The sequence below is a fragment of the Panthera pardus genome, unplaced genomic scaffold, assembly GCF_024362965.1.
Source record: "Panthera pardus isolate Hobbes unplaced genomic scaffold, ASM2436296v1 HiC_scaffold_3, whole genome shotgun sequence".
Taxonomy (NCBI): Eukaryota; Metazoa; Chordata; class Mammalia; order Carnivora; family Felidae; genus Panthera; species Panthera pardus.
Window position 1 is genome coordinate 8160198 of NW_026526876.1, and position 23167 is coordinate 8183364.

A 23167-nucleotide genomic window follows, 5' to 3' on the forward strand; every position below is an offset into this window, starting at 1 on the left:
TCTGGCCCTCCCCTGCTAGCACTCTCTCTCTCTCAAAATAAATAAACATTAAAAAAAAATTTTTTAAGTGATTCCAGGGGTTCTGAATAAACAGCATTACTCTCTCCCATTTTAGAGGGAAATAAACGAACTGTTGGAATCTGCTGAGCAGGTCAGAAAGAATACAAAGGAAGAATGAGCAGAGTAGTTTGTTACACTCCTGTGGCATTTCTGCTGCTTAACTCCAGTTCTAACCAGTGCTATACTCATAGTTAGAAGCAGATAAAGTATATACTTGATACACATATATAAATATATACAGATACATAAGAAAGCTTGAGCTTATTTTTATGCCATTAACAAATTCATCTACTTCTCTTGTTCTTAGGTGAATATTCCCGACAATTAGATGAGAAAGAGGCTTTGGTCTCTCAGCTTTCAAGGAACAAACAAGCATCTACACAACAGATTGAGGAGCTGAAACATCAGCTGGAGGAAGAAACAAAAGTGAGTTTTACCAAAGGTCTTCTCGGCTAAGCAAATCTAAACACGTCAAGTTAGGTTCTCCTCTGGGTATGTGAACTATGTAGCACTGAATAAACGATTTTAAGTCACTGAAATGGTACTTCCACAGGCCAAGAACGCGCTGGCCCACGCCCTGCAGTCCTCCCGCCACGACTGTGACCTGCTGCGGGAACAGTACGAGGAGGAGCAGGAGGGCAAGGCCGAGCTGCAGAGGGCGCTGTCCAAGGCCAACAGCGAGGTGGCCCAGTGGAGGACCAAATACGAGACGGACGCCATCCAGCGCACAGAGGAGCTGGAGGAGGCCAAGTATGTGCTGTGAACGCTGGGGGAAGAAAACGACGTGGTTTCCTAGCTGCACAACTCAACAACTCCCAGCAACACTATGATGATGTTGATGATGATAACATGAGGGTAACAGCAGATGTGAAATTTACTGACTGCACACTATGTGTCAAGTACTATACATATGTCAGCTCATTTAGTATCCATGGCAACATCATGTTTTATCCCTATTTTACAGACAAGGAAACTGAGGCTACAAGAGGTGAACCAACTAACCCAAGAGCACACAATAAATGGTACAGCTAGGATTAGAACCAGATATTCTGATTCCAGAGCCCACCTTCTTAAGTATTGTAATAAGAAGACATAGCTGGAGGCCACCAAATTGTACATAATGTCCACAGTTAGTCTAAATAAAATAAAGCTTTAGTCTGTGTACAGACCAAAGGGGACCTTCAAATAGATCTTCTTGGACTTCAGGGCTAAAGGCTTTTCTGTACCTTAAGTATGTAGAGCTGGCAACACTATAGGGAATGAAGCAAGAATGTAGGCAATTCAGAAGGAAAAATTAAACCTGCCTTTGCTTAAACAGCATGAATTATTCTGATTTATCCACCAATTTCTTTCTCTGGTGAGAATTCCAAATATGTATTAGAAGAAACTAGCTATCTTTCTCTGGGGATAAAGTACATAAAATGAAACGGAAAGGCTGAGAAAGCAAATGAATACGCTCAGTACATTTCTGCCCGGTAAAACACCTAGTTAGCCTGAAATCCTTTTTGGAAAGAGATGAGATATATAAATCAATCAACAAAATTGTCCTGGATAATCATTTTCTGCAACCATACTCAATCAGAAGTCCTTAAAGTCCTGAATCACTTACACAGTAAGACCCATATAATAGAGTGCTAACAGCAGCCTCTAAGAACTGAATTCTGTTGTTCACCATTTTGGACCTTTTCATACAGCAACAATCTAGAAAGCAGTTCTGGCTGCCACAGTTCGGATGACCATACGTAACGCACCATTACAGAAGCAGGACTGAGAAGGGGACCAAGGAGGTGATCGCCTGCTCCTGTTCTTGACCACTCTCCTTAATTGCTTGGCTAACTTTTCAGGAAGAAGCTGGCCCAACGTCTGCAGGACGCCGAGGAGCACGTAGAAGCGGTGAACGCCAAATGTGCCTCCCTGGAGAAGACGAAGCAGCGGCTCCAGAACGAAGTGGAAGACCTCATGCTCGACGTGGAGAGAACAAACGCGGCCTGCGCGGCCCTGGACAAGAAGCAGAGGAACTTCGACAAGGTGGCCCAGCCTGCTGAAACTTCATCAGAGTTTTACTTGGCCTCCCTGTCTCCTTGCAGAGGCTGACAATTTGCTGCTTTTCAGGTCCTGGCAGAGTGGAAACAGAAGTATGAGGAGACTCAAGCTGAACTTGAGGCCTCCCAGAAGGAGTCCCGCTCTCTCGGCACTGAGCTGTTCAAGGTCAAGAATGCCTACGAGGAATCCCTGGATCACCTGGAAACCCTGAGGCGAGAGAACAAGAACTTGCAGCGTGAGTGCTCTTGAACTTCTGTACTTCCGACAGCCGTGGTAAGACCCTTCCATGCCACACCAGTCTGACCACCTCTCCCTGGTCTATTCACCCACAGAGGAGATTTCTGACCTCACGGAGCAGATTGCTGAGGGAGGGAAGCAAATCCATGAACTGGAGAAGATAAAGAAGCAAGTGGAACAAGAGAAATGCGATATTCAGGCTGCCTTAGAGGAAGCAGAGGTACATATTATGATGTTTGGGGGGGGGGGGAATCAAAGACATGGGTGAATACACCCAAAGCAGGCAGTGGATCCATTATTATGCACACAATCTTTATGAAGGACAATTTGGCAATAGTTAGCAAAAGCTTAAAAATGTAATACTATGGGGGCGCCTAGGTGGCTCAGCTGGTTGAGCGTCCGACTTTGGCTTAGGTCATGACCTTGCGGTTTGTGAGTTCAAGCCCCGTGTCAGGCTCTGTGCTGACAGTTCAGAGCCTGGAGCCTGCTTCAGATTCTGTGTCTCCCTCTCTCTCTGCCCCTTCCCCGTTCATGCTCTGTCTCTCTCTGTCTCTCAAAAATGAATAAACGTTAAAAAAAATTTTTTTTAATGTAATACTATGACCCATCAATTCTATATCTGAAACTCTATCTCAAGAAAATTATCTTAAAAACACAAAAATGTGCAATCCAAGAACAAAGATGAAGCAACCAAGGAACATCCATATGATGTGATTCTATGCAACCCTAAACATAATTAACATGGGGAAATATTTATGGTAGACAATTTTTAAAGCAACACACATCTGAATATACACTATAATGTCATCATGCAGAAATATATAGAAGTAGGAAAAAAGACTAGAAAAAATGTACCACAATAAGATGGTTATGTCTGGGTGGGGGGCACAATAGGAGGTTTTTCTTTGTTTTATATATTGCCCCATTTTCTGCAGTGAACATGTACTTTGCAATCAGAAAAACATATGTTTTAAAACTGAGAATTTCTACAACAAGAATTCATATAGCACACATAAACATTTTAATGTTTAATGTTTATGACTGAGAGGCGCCTGGGTGGCTCTGTCAGCTGAGCATCAGAGTCTGGATTTCGGCTCAGGTCATGATCCCAGAGTCATGTGATCGAATCCTATGTCAAGCTCCATGCTGAGCATGGAGCCTGCTTAAGATTCTCTCTCTTTCCCTCAGCCCCTCTCCCCCACATGCTCTCTCTCTCTCTGAATAAGATAACACATGGAGAGTTTATGTTTATTCCATGAGTTTAATCATATAGGTTTTGTTATTACTCCTATGAATATTATTTATATACCACTTTACACTTTACAAAGCACCTTTATTACAGAGCTACCCTATATAATCTATGGCTGAATAAACAAAAAAAAAAATGATGTACTTAGCAGGCTCCTGGAACTGCTGTATTATACTTTGTAAACTCAGACAACTGACATTAATAAGAGTTTGGCTCACAAGGAAATATACTCCAAATATTCAAGTTACTTTCCATTATTAATTGATCACTGTTTTGTTAAGGCATCTCTTGAACACGAAGAGGGAAAGATCCTACGCATTCAGTTGGAGTTGAACCAAGTCAAGTCTGAAGTCGACAGGAAAATCACTGAAAAGGATGAGGAGATCGATCAACTAAAGAGAAACCACATCAGAGTTGTGGAGTCGATGCAGAGCACCTTGGATGCTGAGATCAGGAGCAGGAACGATGCTCTGAGAGTCAAGAAGAAGATGGAGGGAGACCTCAATGAAATGGAAATCCAGCTGAACCACGCCAACCGCCAGGCTGCAGAGGCCCTGAGGAACTACAGGAACACCCAGGCCATCCTGAAGGTAAATGGGTCCACATTAACAGCTAAGTCAGGGAAGTTATCTGTCTTCCATTCGGCAAAACATCTTTGTGCTAAACAATCCAGTTTTTTCTTTTAACAATTTATGTAGCTCACAGTATGCTGGTAAAACCAAATATAAATTAAATATTATATGTACATATACAGAGAATATATTTTTACAGGAACATTATGTAAAAGAACAAACAGAAGCCCAGAGATAAGCTTTGATATGAGAGAAAATGCAAGACTTTGGTACCAATAAGCCTGAGGTTGAAGCTTTTTGTTACTTACTGGCTGCCTGACTTTAGGCAAATTATTTAACCTCTCAGAACGTCTGCTGCTTCTTCTACAATATAAGAATGAAAATACTCATATCTCATAGAGTTCCTCTGAGAATCAAATGAGATAACAGATGTCAAGTACTGGGTAGAACATATGGAAAATGCTCTGTAAATGATAGACATTAGTTACTCGCACATGAAAAAATAACCAGTCAATGGCATAAATAGAATGAGAATCTGTCTCCTGATAATTCTCTCTCACCTAAGCCGGTGACATCACCATTTGCACGCTCAAATGACAGAACTGTCATCTCCTGCTCCTGGCACCAGTAAGTTCTTCCAATTCATCTCCTGGAATGTTCATGTCCTCTTCAGAGTGTCTAAGGTTTTGTTTTTGGTTTTGTTTTGTTGTGTTTTTTTTGTTTTGTTCTACTTAACAGGACACCCAGCTGCACCTGGACGACGCGCTCCGGGGCCAGGAGGACCTGAAGGAGCAGCTGGCCATGGTGGAGCGCAGGGCCAACCTGCTGCAGGCTGAGATCGAGGAGCTGCGGGTGACCCTGGAGCAGACGGAGAGGAGCAGGAAAATCGCAGAACAGGAGCTCCTGGACGCCAGTGAGCGCGTCCAGCTCCTCCACACCCAGGTAAGGCCTGCAGAGCAAACAGATGCTGGTGTATTGTTAGGTGATGGATAAGAATTAAAGTATGGAAACACTCCATTACTGTAAATATGTGTATATATATATATTAAAAAAAAAAAAAGCGATGCAGGATGTGCTCTAAAATGTTAACTGCAAGTTATCTTGGAATGAAGGGACTGTAGGTGACTTTTTGGTGTGTGTTCCTGTCTTCTTTTTTTAGGTTTTCTACCAAAAAAGGGAGAGAGTTTTTATAAAAGCAAAATTGACTCTTTAGACTATTTTGAAAACCGTGATGCAAAATAAACTTGAATAAAGATATCTGCTAACTCCCAAATCCAAAAATGTTCTATGTAGTGTTTCTCATCAGGAGTACTTCTGCACTTAACATTATTGTGTTTACTGGCCTTGTGTCTTGCAAGACATTGCTGACTTGCCTGGACATCAAATGCAGTAGCACCTTGTAGTGATTTTGACAAGCAAAATTGTCAAAATTGACAAGCAGGCCAAGAAGGCCATCACTGATGTGAGCAGAGGGCAACACGGTGGTGCTCAAGCAAAATTATCTACCCCCAAATGTTCCCATATGCCTGTTGAGGCAGTACTGATTCCCTCCAAGAACCACTGGGTTAAAATTTTAATAAAATGTTTTCATAAAACTAATTGAGTATTCCCCCAGGGAGCAAACCATGAAAGTTAACAGAGATCCTAACTGAAAAGCTCCCAATGCCAGGCACTCACAAAAAGAATCTATTATTTTCTAGTATTTCCAACCTTTTAAGGATAGAATACTACTAATGTCTGTTTGAAATATAATTGAAAGATAATTATAGGAATTCTTAAATCTCAAAAGTCCTTATGCATAAATTAGAAAGCTACTGGGACAGTAGTGGGGGAGGGGAGTGTTCCAACCTTTCAAATGATTAATACTTTCCACTGAACAAATATTTAAAGTTTAGTAAACTGTTGCCATCAGGTCCCCTGCACAAGCCAACAAGGAAAACATATGTAAAATCCCATGATGGCAGACAGCAAGTCTTGTAAACTTCCATTGACTATTTTTAACAGAACACCAGCCTGATCAACACCAAGAAGAAGCTGGAGACAGACATCTCCCAGATCCAGGGAGAGATGGAAGACATTGTCCAGGAAGCCCGCAACGCAGAAGAGAAGGCCAAGAAGGCCATCACGGATGTGAGCAGAGGGCAACACGGTGGTGCTCGAACTTGAATCCCGATGCGCCAGCCCAGCTCTCAACCGGTTTTGTTTCACTGCTAACAGGCGGCCATGATGGCCGAGGAGCTGAAGAAGGAGCAGGACACCAGCGCCCACCTGGAGCGGATGAAGAAGAACCTGGAGCAGACGGTAAAGGACCTTCAGCACCGTCTGGACGAGGCTGAGCAGCTGGCCCTGAAGGGCGGGAAGAAGCAGATCCAGAAACTGGAGGCCAGGGTGGGTCTCTCACTCTCTCTGAATATGCGAAGGGGAAAGGGCACTCCGTCTACCCTTTCTCCCTACATAGTGATACCCATCTTTGTCGTCGCCCTGAGGACATCCACCCAGTATCTTCAGCAGGTCCTGAGCTAATTAATATCCTTCAAGATTGGCTGTATTCATATCTTTCTTGGTTGTAGGTACGTGAACTTGAAGGAGAGGTTGAAAATGAGCAGAAACGTAATGCAGAGGCTGTTAAAGGTTTGCGGAAACACGAGAGAAGAGTAAAGGAACTTACCTACCAGGTAAGGGGAATAACTTTCTAGAATATCCAGACTTCCTGCTCAAAGGAAAACTGACAACTGGCAACTATTAAAGTGGTATTCACAAATAGATACACATTAACCTGATATATAAATTAAGGGGTAAATGCTACAACTGCTTATCACAGACCCTTTCTTAAGCCGGGAAAATCATGGAGGCCTTTAGAAAATGGCATACAAGAGAAAAGAACACAGGTTTTAAAGCCAGATAAACTGGGTATTCACCCTAATTTGGCCTCACTTAATTTTTTAACTTGGGTAGGTTACTCAACACTCTAAACTTTAGTTTCATTACCTATAAAACAGAGTAACAGCATCTACTCTCCAGAGTAGGGAGGTAAAGATTAAAGAACATGTGTCTAATTCCCTAATACAGTGCCTGCACAGAGTGGACACTTAACAAGAATGGCTACTGTTAACAGTATGGAAGCCTCAACATGGACCAAGTTTACCCCAGGCCCACCTGCCATCATACCAAAGTGATTTCCTTTACCACCTGTAGTAGGCTCATTTCATTGTGCTGAGTGCAGATTGTTTTTTCAAACTCCCAGACCGAAGAAGACCGCAAGAATGTTCTCAGGCTGCAGGACCTGGTAGATAAACTACAGGCAAAGGTGAAATCGTACAAGAGACAAGCTGAGGAGGCTGTGAGTATCCTTAAGCCCTTGAGGGAAGAAGAAAACTTATTCTGAGGTAGAAAATGAATAAGACTTCAAAAGAAGAGGTTTTTATCATTAAGCAATTTGTAAGGGTTGGGGGAGGGGGAAGAAAGTTCCAAATAACCCACCTTACTTGATAGCTGCAAAAAATATACCATCACAACTCTGTTCCATGATAAATACTCCTCTTCCTCTAGAAATGCACAAAACTCAGTGTTCTCAAGAGCCAAACATAAATCTTGTACCCCAACCGACTTGTTCATGCACTACCACTATCATCAGGGCCCACCTCTCCACTGCACCGTGACAAATAAAGGCAAGCGGGAAGACCCTCCAGCTTCACTTTTCCTGGTTGTTCCCCATTCTTCTAGACACAGTGCAGTAGGTAGGAAGCGGGCAGGAAGTTAGGAGGGGGAGGAAGGAAGGAAGAGGCTCAAATGGTAATAAGTAAAACCAATAGATGCATGCTTCTTCCCAGACCCACTTTTTCCCTTTCTCTGTATACCAGAGTCAAAATAAATGGCCAAATTTGTTAAGTGAGGTTGTCCCAAAGTTAAAATTTGACCTTGCATTTACTTACTACACCATCAGGGTACGTGGCTCTCCTCCTCCCTTCTACCCAACTCATGCATCACAAACAGATTTCACATACACCTGGGTTTGCCATACCAAGGTTGTCCCTTCCACTCCAGACGTATTTCTTTCATTCTTTAGAGTGAAAAGAAAAATGTAATTGAAGTTACAAGTTCTGTCCAGATTTTAAGTCAGACGTGGCAAACAGACCATAAGAAGGAAATATCTGGGTTGAGCAGATAATCTGGTTTGGTGACAAGTGCAATGAGAACCACAAAGTCTCATTCTCACAAGTTTCTCTTTCTTCTCAGGAGGAACAATCCAATGTCAACCTCTCCAAATTCCGCAAGCTCCAGCACGAGCTGGAGGAGGCCGAGGAACGCGCTGACATTGCCGAGTCCCAGGTCAACAAGCTGCGGGCAAAGAGCCGGGAGGTCCACACGAAAATCAGTGCGGAGTGAACATAGCTGCCTGATCCTGCCAAGGGGCTGAAGAAATGCACAAAATGTGCTATTCTGGGCCACTTGGCTATGATGTTTATTTTTCTTTTAATGTTGAGTAAATAAAAACTCTAGTAAACTTATAAATTAAACCATACTGTCATTATTTTTCATTTGCAAAATTATTTACTCTCAAATACAGTTCTCACCTAGCTATTTTTTTAATATGATATATGGCTTTGCAGACCATTCAATTTTTTATACCTCCATCAGCACTCACCTGCACCCCACCCCCACAAGTATCTTTTGCGGGACTTGGTTTTATTAAGACTCTCTAGATTGTTACAAACTACTAAGGAAAATACTCCCCAGGGCTGCCTCTACAGACAGGATCCATTCACTGATCTACTGCACAAGTAGTTACTGAGCATCTACTCTGTGCCAGGCACTGTTCTTTCCTGTGTAGGTACAACAGTGAGCAAAGAGAGTTCCTGCCCTCTGGGAACTTACATTCTACGAGGATAAAAAGGCAACCAACAAATAAGAAGGCATGTAACATGTCAGACAATAAGTACTAGTGGGAAATAAAGAAGTAGAGGGAGGCACTACTTTGTAGAGAATAGGCTTCTCTACAAAATTAGACACCAGAGGGGTGCCTGGGTGGCTTAGTTGGTTAAGCCTCCGACTTTGGCTCAGGTCATGATCTCAGAGTTCGTGAGTTCGAGCTCTGCATTGGGCTCTGTGCTGACAGTGAGGAGCCTGCTTGGGATTCTCTGTCTCCCTCTCTCTGTCCCTTGTGCATGCTGCTCTCTCTCTCTCCTCTCTCTCTCTGTCAAAATAAATAAACTTAAAAAAAAAAAAAAAAGACATTTGGGAAGAGACCTGCAGGAACCAAGGTAGTAAGCCAAGCTGAGTATGTGAGGTCAGAGTATTTCCAGGCAGAGGGAAAAACAGAAAAGGCACAGGCCCTGTGGCAGGGGCAGGTTAGCATGTCACAGGGGCTGGAGGAGAATCAGCAAAATAAAGAGTTATGACATAAGAGAGGAACCAGGGGCCAGATCATGTAGGGCCTGAGGGCCTGAGAACTTGTGTCTTTATTCAGAGTGAGATGTCAAAGCTTTGGAGGATTTAAGTAGAGAAGACATATTAACACACATTTTTAAGAAATAACTCTGGCTGCTGCATTGAGAAATAGACTGAAGAATGCAAAGGCAGAAGCTGGGAGACTAGTGAGGGGCCTACAGTAAAATAAAAGATAACAAATGACCATGGCTTAGACTGGAGAAACAGCATTGGGAAAATATTAGGGTGGGGGATTCTGGATGTGTTACGAAGGTGACGCACAAGGATTTTCTGACCAACTGGATGAGTGAGTCAGAGAGAAAGCGAGGAAGAAAAAAAAACTAAGAAGAGAAAACAGGGACAAAGGATACAAGAAAAAAGTGGTGCAGTGTAAACAGTAGGAGTCTGGTCGTCAGAAAGAGGGAAGGCAGCAGAGCAAAACTGGTGATCAGGACCATGATCTATTTTATGTCCTCCTGTCCCTCCTGCAGCATCTACTTGCCCCCAGCTCCCAACCCTGTCATCTTCAAACCTTTACAGCATAAACTGTACAGCCTATGATCTCAAATATGTCTCAAATTACTAAAAAAGTTTAAAATTTTAAAAAAATCCAAAGAAATTTTCTTCAAGAAAATTTTGGATCAAGGAGAAACCCAACACTACAATCACAAAAACTTCCAGAAGTAAACAGAACAGTAAAGCTTTGTGACCCTGGCTTAGGCAAACAATTCTTAGTTACAACACCAAAAGTACAAGCCATGAAAAAAAAAGTGTACTTCATCAAAATGTAGTTTTTGCTCTTTGAAAACATGTTTTAAAGAGAATGAAGGGGTGCCTGCGTGGCTCAGTCGGTTAAGTGTCCAACTTCGGCTCAGGTCATGATCTCACGGTCTGTGAGTTCGAGCCCCGCGTCGGGCTCTGTGCTGACAGCTTGGAGCCTGGTGCCTGCTTCGGGTTCTGTGTCTCCCCCTCTCTCTGCCCCTCCCCTGCACGTACTCTGTCTCTGTCTCTCTCTCTCAAAAAATAAAATAAAATAACAAAATAAAAATAAAATCATAAATAAAGAGAAAAAAAAGATAAGCCACAGACTGGAAAGTATTTGCAAATTATATCTCTGATAAATGACTTGTATCCAGAAGTTTAAAGAAGTCTAAAAATTCAATAAAAAGAAAACAGATCACCCAATTTCTAAAGAGGCAAAAGATTTAATAAACATTCTATTAATATTTACCTGTCAGAATGACAGGCAAGAAACAAGGGCTGGAGAGGATGTGGAAAAAAGGGAACCCTCGTGCACTGGCAGTGGGAATGTAAATTGGTGCAGCCACCATGGAAACAATATGGAGGTTCCTCAAAATTTTTTAAATAGAACTATACCATATGATCCAGCAATTCCACTTCTGGGTTTTTACCGAAAAAAAAAAAAAAATGAAAGCACTAAAGTTATAAGACATATGCATCCCCTATGTTCAGTACACCATTATTTACAATAGCCAAAACATGGAAGCAACCTAAGTGTCCTCTCGTAGATGAATAAAAAAGATGTGATACACACACACACAAATATGTATATATGTATATATACATGTGTGGATATATATATTATATACGATGGACCATTTCTCAGGCACAAAAAAGAATGAAATCTTGCCATCTACAACATGGATAGACCTACAAGGTCATTATGCTAAGTTAAATTAGTGAGACAGAGGAAGACAAATACCAAATGATTTCATTTATTTGTGGAATCCAAAAAAACAAAATAAATGAACAAACAAAACAGAAACAGACTCCTAAATACAGAAAACAAACTGTGGCTGCAAAGGGGAAGGGAGGAGAGGGGAGATGGGTGAAACAGCTGAAGGGGATTAAGGGGTACAAACTTGCAGTTATTAAGTTAAACACACAAGGATGTAAAGTATGGCACAGGGAATAAAGTCAATAATATTGTAATAACTTCGTATGGTTACAGATGGTGACTATACTTACCATCATGAGCATTTAGTACCACATATAAATGTTGGAACAGTATGTTGTACACCTGAAGCTAATATAATACTATATACCAACTATACGTCAATTAACAAATAAATAAATTTATTTCATCAAAGATGATATACAGATGACAAAAAGGCACATGAAAAAAAATTTAAACACACTGAGTCATTGGGTAAATAACAATGAAAACATAATGAGATACCACTACACACCTATTACAATGGCTAAAAGTTAAGTGTTAGCCAAGAACTGGACCTTTCACATCCATTAGTGATAATGTTAAATGACATAATCACTTCAGAAAATAGTTTGGCCCTAAGAAGAGAGCCCAAATGTCCATCAACTGATGAACGGATAAAGAAGATGTGGTATATGGTTCATGAGTTCGAGCCCTGTGTCAGGCTCTCTGCTGTCAATGAGGAGCCCTCTTCGGATCCTGTGTCTCCCCACCCTTCTCTGTCCTCCCCTACCCATATGATTTCACCCATATGTGGAATTTAATAAACAAAACAGATGAACATATGGGGAGGGGGAGGCGGAGAGAAGAGAGGGAAACAAACCACAGAGACCTTTAATGTCACAGAAAAAAACTGAGGGTTGATGGAGGGAGGTGGATGAGGGGTGGGTGGCTAAATGGGGGATGGGCATTAAGGAGGGCACTTGTTAGGATGAGCACTGGGTACTACATGTAAGTGATAAATCACTAAATTCTACTCCTAAAACCAAGACTGCTACATGTTAACTAACCTAAATTTAATTAAAAAAAAAATAGTTTGGCAACGGTGCCTGGGTGGCTCAGTCAGTTGAACATCGACTCTTGATTTTGGCTCATGTCATGATACCCACGTCACAGAATCAAGCCCTGAGTTGGGCTCCGCACTGAGAGTGGACCCTCCTAAGGATTCTCTCTCCCTCTCCCTCTCCCTCTCTCTCTCTCTCTCTCTCTCTCTCTCTCTCTCTCTCTCTCTCTCTCTCTCCTACTCTGCCCCTCTCCCCTACTTGCACTCTCTCCCTCTTAAAAAACAAATAAATAAAAATTTTAAAAAAATAGTTTGGCAGCTTCTTCAAAAGTTTAGAAATAATCCATTTGTTCTACTCATTCCACACCTAGTTATTTACCCAAAAGAAATATCCATAATATATTTATTTGTAATAACCCCAAAATGGAAACAACCCAAAAGTCCATGAACAAGTGAATGGAGAAATGAACTGGGGTAAATCCATACAATGGAATGTTACTCAGCAATGAAAAGAAATAAATTGTTAACATACGAAAAAGTGGATGATTCTTCAACTAATTATGCTTGGTAAAGAAGACAACCCCCCAAAAAATTATAAACTCTATTATTCCATTTATATAAAATTCTAGAAAATAAAAATTAATCTGTAGTTATTGAAAGCTGACCAGTGGTCACCAGGGGGAATTACAAAGGAGCAGAAGGAAACTTTTCAGGATGACAGACATGTTCATTGTCTTGACTCAGATGATGGCATCAGAGCATAGGCACATGTCAATACACTCTAAATATGTGCTATATGTAATATGTCATTATACCTCCATAAAGCTGTTTATAATTTTTCACTGAGGGACATACTACAATTACAGTGCTTTGGTAAGATAATTAGAATACTGTATGTCAAACTTTAAAGCCACAGTTAGAATTTTTGATAGCAAATGTATTAAATCTGTTTATCACTTTGGGGAGAATTAACATACTCTGTTGATTCTTCCAATTCATGAAGTTAGTGTATCTCTCCATTTATCTAGATCCATGATTTCTTTCATCAGTGGTTTTGTAGTTTTGGGCATATAGAGTTCTATACATGTTTTGTTAGATTCACACCTAAATTTTTATTTTCCTTAATTTTTCTCTTCTTTTTAAAAAAAATTTTTATCTTTATTTATTTTTGAGAGAGAGAGAGAGAACAGGGGAGGGGCAGAGAGAGAGGGGGAGACACAAAATCCAAAGCAGACTCCAGGCTCTGAGCGGTCGGCACAGAGCCCAACACAGGGTTCAAACCCATGAAACTGTGAGATCATGACCTGAGTGAAGTCAGATGCTTAACTAACTGAGCCACCCAGGAGGCCCTCCTTTCTTTTTGCTTTTAAGCAATTGTAAATGGTATTATATTTTTAATTTTGATATCCATATGTTCGTTACTAGCACATAGCATATAGAAATACAACTGATTTTTGTATGAAACCCTACTGAACTCACTTAGTAGTCTGGAAGTTTTTTATAAATTCCTTGCAATTTTCTATATAGACAAACATGTCATCTGGGAAAACAACCCTTTTAAAGTGAATCTAAATTAAAATGAAGTCCAAAACTGCATAGTAAATTCTGGGGAAAGAATCTGATTGGGATTTTGCCTTAAAAATAAAACCAAACTCGGGGCACCTGGGTGGCTCAGTTGGTTAAGTGTCTGACTTCAGCTCAGGTCATGAGCTCAGGGTTTGTGAGTTTGAGCCCCGCATCCAGCTTTGTGCTGACACCTCAGAGCCTGGAGCCTGCTTCGGATTCTGTGTCTCCCTCTCTGACCTTCCCCCTACTTGTGTGCACTCCCTCCCTCTCTCTTTCTCTCTCAAAAATAAATAAAAATTAAAAAAATAAAACAAAAATTACTGAAATAAGTTTATTTTCTATTATATTTCACAAGATTTAGCTTGTAATTGCAACTCTCTGCTAATTCTTAGAATAAAGAAGGAATCAACAAAGGAGTTGGGAGAAAGGGAAAGTTCCCAGTCTTACACACTATGTATGGCATCCATTAGGTTGAAGTTTTGCAATGCAATCATAAAGAATGTCTCATTTTTTGCAAACAATGTGTAATGGCTTCATTATTTTTAAGGGCCTTCCTAATCCTTTGATTCTGAACTCAGTTCTCGTGAAACACTGGATCAGCTTCACTATTTTCAGTTCTTCACTTGTTAACTAGTTCACTGCTGCTGCATCCATACTTTCCAAAATTCAAGCAGATTTCTAATACTACTTCCATCAATTTCATTAAATTCTGCAATTTTGGCAAGATCTGTCATCTTATTTTGCAATCAGGTTGTTGCCTTAATTATTGCATATTTACAACATTTGATGATCAGCACAATCATTAATGAATACTTTTTGTTTTCCTACAAAATATCATTGCTATGGAGACTGCAATATCAGGGACTCCACTATTGCAAACCTTAAAACATCTATAGCCTTTGACCACAAAGTCTATTTTCTAAATTTCATAATTAAAGATATGCATAAAAACATTTATGTGTACATACACTTACTAGGATATTTCAAGGCACAAAAAATTAGAGCACCTAAATTGTCAATAGAAAACTGGGTAAGTTATGGTACCTTCACAGGATGGAATGCTAAGTAATCATGATGGGGGGGGGGGGGGGCCTGGGTGGCTCAGTCAAATAAGTGTTCAACTCTTGATTTCTGCTCAGGTCATGATCTCATGTTCCTGAGTCCAAGCCCTGCATCTGGCTCTGCACTGACAGCAAGGAGCCTGCTTGGGATTCTCTCTCTGCCCGTCCCCTGCTCACGGGTGCTCTCCCTCTCTCAAAATAAATAAATGAACTTTTTAAAAAAATCATGATGTGGAAGAAGAGTTAGCACCATGAGAAGTTTTTCATCATCTCTTAAATTTTATTTTATTTTTTTCAACTTTTTTTTTTTTTTGTTTTTTGTTTTTGGGACAGAGAGACAGAGCATGAACGGGGGAGGGGCAGAGAGAGAGGGAGACACAGAATCAGAAACAGGCTCCAGGCTCCGAGCCATCAGCCCAGAGCCTGACGCGGGGCTCGAACTCACGGACCGCGAGATCGTGACCTGGCTGAAGTCGGACGCTTAACCGACTGAGCCACCCAGGCGCCCCCAGAATTTTAGGAGTGATTTAAAATTCCCCTTCCAGGGGCGCCTGGGTGGCTCAGTTGGTTAAGCGTCCGACTTCGGCTCAGGTCACGATCTCATGGTCGGTGGGTTCAAGCCCCCGCGTCGGGCTCTGGGCTGACAGCTCAGAGCCTGGAGGCTGCTTCGGATTCCGTGTCTCCCTCTCTCCGACCCTCCCCCATTCATGCTCTGTCTCTCTCTGTCTCAAAAATAAATACACGTTAAAAAAAAAATTTTTTAAAAACTCAAAAAAAAAAAAAAGATACGAACTGATAAATAAATGTGGGATGGGGGATTGTGGGGAAAAAAAAAATCTTTAAAAAAAGGTGGTACCCTAGCTCATCAGAGGAGACAGATTTACTGTGTCAAACTCTGAAACAAATATAATTTCATGCCTTTATTTAAAGATTACTGAGGGGCGCCTGGGTGGCTCAGTCGGTGGAGCGCCGACTTCGGCTCAGGTCACGATCTCGCGGTCTGTGAGTTTGAGCCCCGAGTCGGGCTGTGGGCTGACCGCTCAGAGCCCGGAGCCTGTTTCAGATTCTGTGTCTCCCTCTCTCCGACCCTCCCCCGTTCATGCTCTGTCTCTCTCTGTCTCAAAAATAAATAAACGTTAAAAAAAAAAAATTAAAATAAAATAAAATAAAATTCCCCTTCCGTGTTTGATTATATTTGTCAGTCTTTCTAGAATGCAAACGCTACTTTTGGAATTTTTTTTTTTTTTTAAAGGCTCACATTTTTTAAATAAGTGAGTAAATAACACCTGCTCCTTAAGGAGATTTCCGACCCACTTCTCAGCCAAGACGAGGCTACAACGGACAACAGCAAGGTGAAGAGGACGGGGGGGTCATGTGACGGAGGAGACCGTTAGCACAGCTGCTCAGAGCTGCTCCCTGTCACACAAGCTGTCGGGCCGGATTAACATTCCGGGGCTGACACCGCAGCTGTCAGGGAGCAAACGGTAAACTCGGCCTCCCGGCCGTGGCAGAGGTCCGGGCACATGTCACACATACCAGTGTCCCCGGCCACCTTCACGGCGGACCTCATGGGTCACATTTTTTTCCTAAGTGGGAAGCCGAGGACTCGGCTGTGGGCAGATGGAAAGAACCTTTGCTTAAGGGATGGGATTTACCAGCCTGATTCCTCCCTCCTGCCCCCGAGGGCCACCAAGAGGCCGCTTCCGGAGCCCACGAGGGAAAACAGAGCCCGTGCGGTGTCCAAGGAGAAACAACAGTCCCCGTGGGGACAGCGCCCAACGCAGGGCTCTTCTCGGCCCACGGCGGCCTGACCTTCACGGGTTCACCCAGAAACCGGGGTTCACGGCTCGCTCCGGGGAAACGGAGCTACTAGAGTCAGAGGTTCAAAGGACAAGGGCTCACAGCTTGACACACCCGCGTGACGAGCGTGGGCGGGAAAGGTGGTGCCTTTTGGGCAACACAGTCCTCCTCCTCGGGATTCGGGAAAACAATGCCGCGTCTATCCCACGGCGCGCAACGCAAACCGGAGGGGGCATGACGTGCATGACAGGTATATTCGACCGAACCCCGCGCCCTGTGCAATGTGCGGGACTCAAGAATTTTCCAGAAGGTTCTAACGGCCCCGCCTTCAAGTTCGCGCCCCCCAAGCCCAGTTTCATCCCCGCGCCACCACCCGGCCTCGTGCGGCTATTCTCTGTCATCGCCAGCGCGAATAGGTCCTGAGGACGCGCGAGGCGCTCTTCCCTCACAAACCCCACACGCGCACTCACCGGCAACGCCGCGCCCTCGCCTCAGCCAGGTCCGCACAATGGCGGCGGGCCACTTCCGGCCTTTTCTTCCCTCCACCCGACTCCTCCCATGATGCCCTGGGGCGCGCCGGAAGTGGCCCCTCCCCTCTGTGGGAAATTCAAACTGTTTAGTTCCAGGAGTTTCACGGCGCGTCCCCCGAAGCCCACGCAGGGCAGGTGAGTTTTCCCGCATTTTCAGAGCTGTGACCCACTTCTCCCTCTCCAAACCCCAACTGGAGTATAAACGGAGAACCAGCTTTTTTTTTTTTTTTAATTTTTTTTTTTTTTAACATTTATTTTATTTTTGAGACCGAGAGAGACAGAGCATGAATGGGGGAGGGTCAGAGAGAGGGAGACACAGAATCTGAAACAGGCTCCAGACTCTGGGCTGTCAGCACAGAGCCCGACGCGGGGCTCGAACTCACGGACAGCGAGATCATGACCTGAGCCGAAGTCGGCCGCTTAACCGACTGAGCCACCCAGGCGCCCCCCAGCTTTTTATTCTCAATGGCCGGAACAGTATCTTCAGGAGCCAAATTCTTTCCGTTGGACTGAATGAAGCAGAGCTGCTGCTAGGGCCCATACTCAGCATGCAATAAAAAAGAACAAAGCTGCCATTATAATAACAGCTGACATTTGAAACCCGAAGTCCTTACCTTAGTTTGCAAGGCTCCAAACCATTTGGCCCCTGGCCACCTGTGCCACTTCATTCCCTGCTACTATTTCCCTGGCTCCCTTGGCCCCTGCCCTACTGGCCTTTTTTCCCTTCCTGTGCAGGCACACTCACCTCCCAGGGCCTTCTTATGGCTTGCTCCTTCACTTCGTGTCTATTCAAAGATCACCTCTTCAGAGAAACTTTCCCTGATTTATCAGTTTAGACACCACACAACCGCTATTTCCTGATCCTGCTTTGCCTTTCCTTCGGAGCATTTATCGCTAATTGACATCAGGTGTTTGTTTATTGTCTGTCCCTAGACAACAATGCATACACACTGGAATAGAATTTCCAGGAAGGCAGAGACTTTGCCTATTTAAAAAAAAATTTTTTAATGTTTATTTATTTTTGAGAGACACAGAGAGAGAGAGCGAGAGAGCACGAGCTAGAGAGGGACAGAGAAAGAGGGAGACACAATCCTAGGCAGGCTCTAGGCTTTGAGCTGTCGGCACAGAGCCTGATGCAGGGCTGGAACTCACAAACTGTGAGATCGTGACCTGAGCTGAAGTTGGACACTTAACCGACTGAGCCATGCAAGCATCCCGAGACTTTGCCTATTTTGTCCTCCAGCACTTAAAATCCAGCGCATAGTAGGTGCTCAATGAATGTTTGTTGAATAAACGATTGAATGAGTGTATGCTCACTATGTTGCTGGTTCTGTGCATGACAGCCTCAAAATTAGCAATTCCAGGTATGAATTCCGTCACCATCCTGGCATGGTGGGAGATCGCAAGCTGGTTCTAGGTAGCCCCATCTCAGTCAGGTTCGAGGGCTTTGCCATCATACCCCCCGCAACAACCTTTCAGGTAGGGTGATGAACTTATCTGATTTACCCAGGACTGTACTGACCTTAAAACTGAAAGTCTCAGGAACTTCTTCAATCCCACACAAACTAGGAGAGTTGGTCATGCTGCTTTCCAGTATCCAGGCTCCATCTTGCATGTTTTGTCTTATTGTTGTGTGTATGAGTGTGTGTTTGGGGGAGGAGGGGTACTGTTGACTTAAGAGCGTTCTTCGCCATCTGAACAGGAAATTGGCTAAACACATCCAGTAGGATGGGAGGACTGGATGGACAATGGTCAGGGTGTGGTCATCTGGTGAGCTTCACCAAACAGCAACATAAGAGACAGGAAATAACAAGAAAGATGGCATTGTCCTGGCTTCCAGAGCCCCCTGGCACTGACAGAGAAAGCTCTAGAGAAAGCTCCTGGTTTCTAAATCTCAGGCTGTCCTGCTGACATGGCCTTGCCTACTCTTCCCTTTCCCAAACTATGGAATCACTTCCAAATAATACCCTGCCATGCATTCATTAACGTAATCATCATAAGAACCCCATGAGTTAGGTTTTGTTATTATCCCCATTTTACAGATAAAGAAACAAGCTCAGAAAAGTTAAATAACTTGCCCCAAATTCAGTTTAAATTATGAAATCAGGATCTGAACCTCCGCATTGTGACTCTCAAGGTCCATTCTTAATTACTACATTGCATGCAGATCTTAGCAACATAAATATACATTTTGGCTATGTCTGGCAAAGAATACACGTATTTTAGAATACATCATTTAAGATCCCAACAGTAGTAATTAAAAAAAATTTTTTTAATGTGCATTTACTTTTGACAGAGAGAGAGAGAGACAGAGACAGAGACCGAGCACAAGCAGGGAATGGGGGGCAGAGAGAGACAGAGACACAGAATCCGAAGCAGGCTCCAAGCTCTGAGCTATCAGCACAGAGCCTGATGTGGGGCTCAAACTCACGAACCATGAGATCATGATCTGAGCCAAAGTCGGACACTCAACTGACTGAGCCACCCAGGCGCCCCCCAACAGTAGTAATTAAAAGTAATCGGTCATACTGTTCCTAGTTCTAATGGGGCTTTAAGCAACCAAAGTAACCAAAACACAACTAACAGACAAAAATGACACGCAAATGACAGGAGACCCTACTGCTGGCAGGGTATCAGTCCAGATTATGAGGCCAAGCAGGGAAGTCTCCAGTTTACAGAGCAGACCTTGCCAGTAGGATTTCTTCTTTGAACACAGTGTTCCCAGACCATCCACACAATCTCTCCCATGTTGTTTCAGAGAGGGTTGCCTGGTTTGCGTGTAATTCTGAGAAGCGTGTATAATTCTGAGAGCATTAGTGTCTTACAGGATCTTGCAAAGCCAAAAGCAGCTGCCTTGAGCAAAAACACAAACCAGACTTGGAGTCAAAGATGTTTGTTCTCGTGCCCCTCTGCCACTTACTAGCTGTATGACTAGCCGCTCAACCTTGCCAGCCCTCAGTTTTCCCACGTGTAAAGCTGATCGATCTATCTCCTCATTGAGATTTAAGGAGAATCTATTTAAATGATTCTTTTGATAATCCCCTATCAACTGTGCTTTGCAAAATTCCTATGTATGAATGCCAGCAGTGAAGAAGGGTATACGTTGCATTTGAACAAGTTCTGAATTAGGTCTCTTGGGTTTGAAAGTAGAACAGGAAGGGAGTCTGTTTCCACCTGTAGCATTAATTAGGTAATTTGTCTGGAACCTCAATTTCTGATTCTGTACGGTCAGAATTAGATTAGATAATATTCTAGCACCCCCCCCCAACTCTGGTTCTGGGATCTAATATTCTCACCCAAATCTTTAATTAGGCAATGCAAATATGAATTAGTGTCACTCAGTGATGTACCTGTCCTATGACTTTCACCCAGAAATTTCTGTCCCTGGCTAGGGAACTTCCTGCTGCTTGCTGAAATTTCAACTGTTACATAAGCTCTTACATGGCTGTGAGGGGTAAGGTATGATCCCGCTACCAGCACAATTAATTGCCCTTTCTTCTCAAGTAGCCCTCTGAGGAATGACCTTGGTCACACTTATTTCCTAGTCCTCTCTATTTGGCCCTGCTACTGCCTCTCTCTTTCTTGCACCATCCAAGTCTATGCTTCCTCTGAATGCATCTTGCATACTGATTGGTCGAGAGATTTGCTCCTAGGAAAATCAGGAAAACGTTTCCCTCCTCCTTGACACCTGCTCACTCCTTAATCCTTTGCCATCAAAGCTTCCACCCCCACCATCCTGCTGACATTAATGTCAAGATCACCTCCCTGACCAATGCAATGCCCTTTTCAGTCTTCTTTTTCTCTGGCTTCTCTATAGTGGTCTCCATTAGACCCTCTCTCTTGAAAATATCACCGCCCTTGACTTGTTCTGACTCTAATAATAAAGTTCCCTTTGCTTTCGAGTTCACAAAACCATTTTGTCACAAGAATGGAGAAAGCCCTTGTTCACAGATCTCCTCTCAGGTCTGGGAGAGATGGGATGATGGTGTGGGTGTGTGAGCTATGGACTATGGCAGGCGATAGCAGTGGGATAAAGATGAGACCCCCAAAAGGGCATGTGAGTGTAAAAATAGGCGGTCACCCCACTTACTAAAGCCAAAAGTAGTCTTCTTTACTTGAGGACTCTTATTTTGTTGAGTAATCAGCTGAATAGGAATGGCAGAGCTGAAGGGCTCCCATAACAGAGCTGAGTACCCGTAAGAGTTGGGGGAGACACTCCGGGGAGGAAAGGAAATAAACCACCAGCATCCTTGTGAAGGAAAATGGAGTTTGTAGACCTGACATTTCTTTTTTTCTTTTTTTTTTTTTTAATTTTTTTTTTTTAACGTTTATTTCTTTTTGAGACAGAGAGAGACAGAGCATGAACAGGGGAGGGGCAGAGAGAGAGGGAGACACAGAATCCGAAACAGGCTCCAGGCTCTGAGCTGTCGGCACAGAGCCCAACGCGGGGCTCGAACTCACGGACCGTGAGATCATGACTTGAGCCGAAGTCGGACGCTTAACCGACCAAGCCACCCAGGCGCCCCTAGACCTGACATTTCTGATGCCCACTTTGAATACTTAACTCTAGGGAGTGTAATATAACCCTCTTCCACGTCTCCCCCCACAAAATCTTTAATAAAGTCCATGTTGCTCTCTTGGGTTTTTGGTGCTGACGGATTATTTGCTGTGGTCTATATCAAGGATGATGCAGGTGGAAACATAGTGTCTGGCATGAGCTAGAAACAGGCTGCGTGCAGAGACACCCAGATCAAGATGGAAATGACAGTATTTTGTTTGATCCCCCACACCGTCCACATTGCTTGGGCAGAAACAGAATTATCCATATGCTTTTGCAGCTGAAGGGAAAACAGCACAGTTGGTAAAAGGGGTGATGTGACTTGCCACAGTCACTAACTGGCAGAAGTAAAATGCAAACCCATTGGTTCCCTTTGGCTCCAACGAAACCTTCACTCAGGTATTTGCCCACCCGCAGAATGACCTTTTCTCCCCACTCTGCGTTCCCTCCTCTCACCTCCTAAACATGCAGCCTTCTTCTGAGAGAGCTTAACCTCCTTAATGAGTTCAAGTGTTGCCCCATACAGGTGACAGCTCCCCTCCCCCCAAAAAGTCCCCTTCCCTATAGACCTATGGTCTTCAGCCTTGACTTCTTTAAACTTTGAACACTTGTCCCTCCGTCCTGTCATCTCAAGTTCAATATGTTGAAAATCTAAACTCATCTTTCTCTCCTGTACTTCCTTGGGGCTGGGGTCATGCCCCTAGGTTCCCAGGCTGAAATGAGGGCTAGATGAAAGGCGGTCAAACCTGGAAGCCATCTAAGTCCCATGGATGCTACCTTCAGGGTATCCCTTGGGTTTTCTCTTTCTTTTTATTTATTTATTTATTTATTTATTTATTTATTTATTTATTTTTAATGTTTATTTACTTTTCAGAGACAGAGACAGAGCATGAGCAGGGAAGGGGCAGAAAGAGACAGAGACATAGAACCTGAAGCAGGCTCCAGGCTCTGAGCTGTCAGCATGGAGCCCAATGTGTGGCTCAAACTCACAAACCGTGAGATCATGACCGGAGCCGAGGTCAGACACTCAATCAAGTGAGCCTCCCAGGCACCCCTCTCTCTCCCTTTAAATCTCATTCTATCTCACTTAATCAAGGCCCTCCTTATTTCATACCATGATTATTTTTGTATTCAACACAAGTAGATTTTAATGTACTGACACAATGCGGGGTTAAGACTCAAAACAATAAGCCTATGGCCCATAGAGGTCTTTTCATCTCCAAGGTTTAAACATTTTCTCTTCTCGCTATACCTAAATGGGACAGTGAGGCAGAAAAAGTTTGATCCACATTAATCTTCTTCTCCTTGAATCTGCAGGATGGACTC

The 23167-nt window shown here is 43.3% G+C and overlaps 1 protein-coding gene and 1 long non-coding RNA gene across 3 annotated transcripts in view; one reads left to right on the forward strand and one right to left on the reverse strand.

The window, feature by feature from the left end:
• Positions 1–8678, forward strand: part of LOC109245865 (myosin-8) — a 28907-nt gene extending 20229 nt beyond the window's left edge. Inside the window, exons 28-39 of the mRNA XM_019413429.2 lie at positions 368–486; positions 614–810; positions 1905–2088; positions 2173–2338; positions 2436–2560; positions 3871–4179; positions 4900–5103; positions 6166–6291; positions 6379–6549; positions 6732–6836; positions 7406–7501; positions 8398–8678. Coding sequence (XP_019268974.1) covers positions 368–486; positions 614–810; positions 1905–2088; positions 2173–2338; positions 2436–2560; positions 3871–4179; positions 4900–5103; positions 6166–6291; positions 6379–6549; positions 6732–6836; positions 7406–7501; positions 8398–8547 — 1952 coding nt within the window. The 3' untranslated portion in view covers positions 8548–8678. The remainder of the gene's footprint in view (positions 1–367; positions 487–613; positions 811–1904; positions 2089–2172; positions 2339–2435; positions 2561–3870; positions 4180–4899; positions 5104–6165; positions 6292–6378; positions 6550–6731; positions 6837–7405; positions 7502–8397) is intronic.
• Positions 1–19015, reverse strand: part of LOC109245868 (uncharacterized) — an 80114-nt gene extending 61099 nt beyond the window's left edge. The window contains exon 1 of one of the 2 annotated variants that reach the window (XR_002071128.2): positions 18806–19015. This is a non-coding gene — a long non-coding RNA (uncharacterized LOC109245868). Of the gene's footprint in view, positions 1–17223; positions 17283–18805 lie in introns of those variants that run through there. The other variant, XR_002071127.2, reaches the window with a different exon arrangement.
• Positions 19016–23167: the final 4152 nt, after the last annotated feature.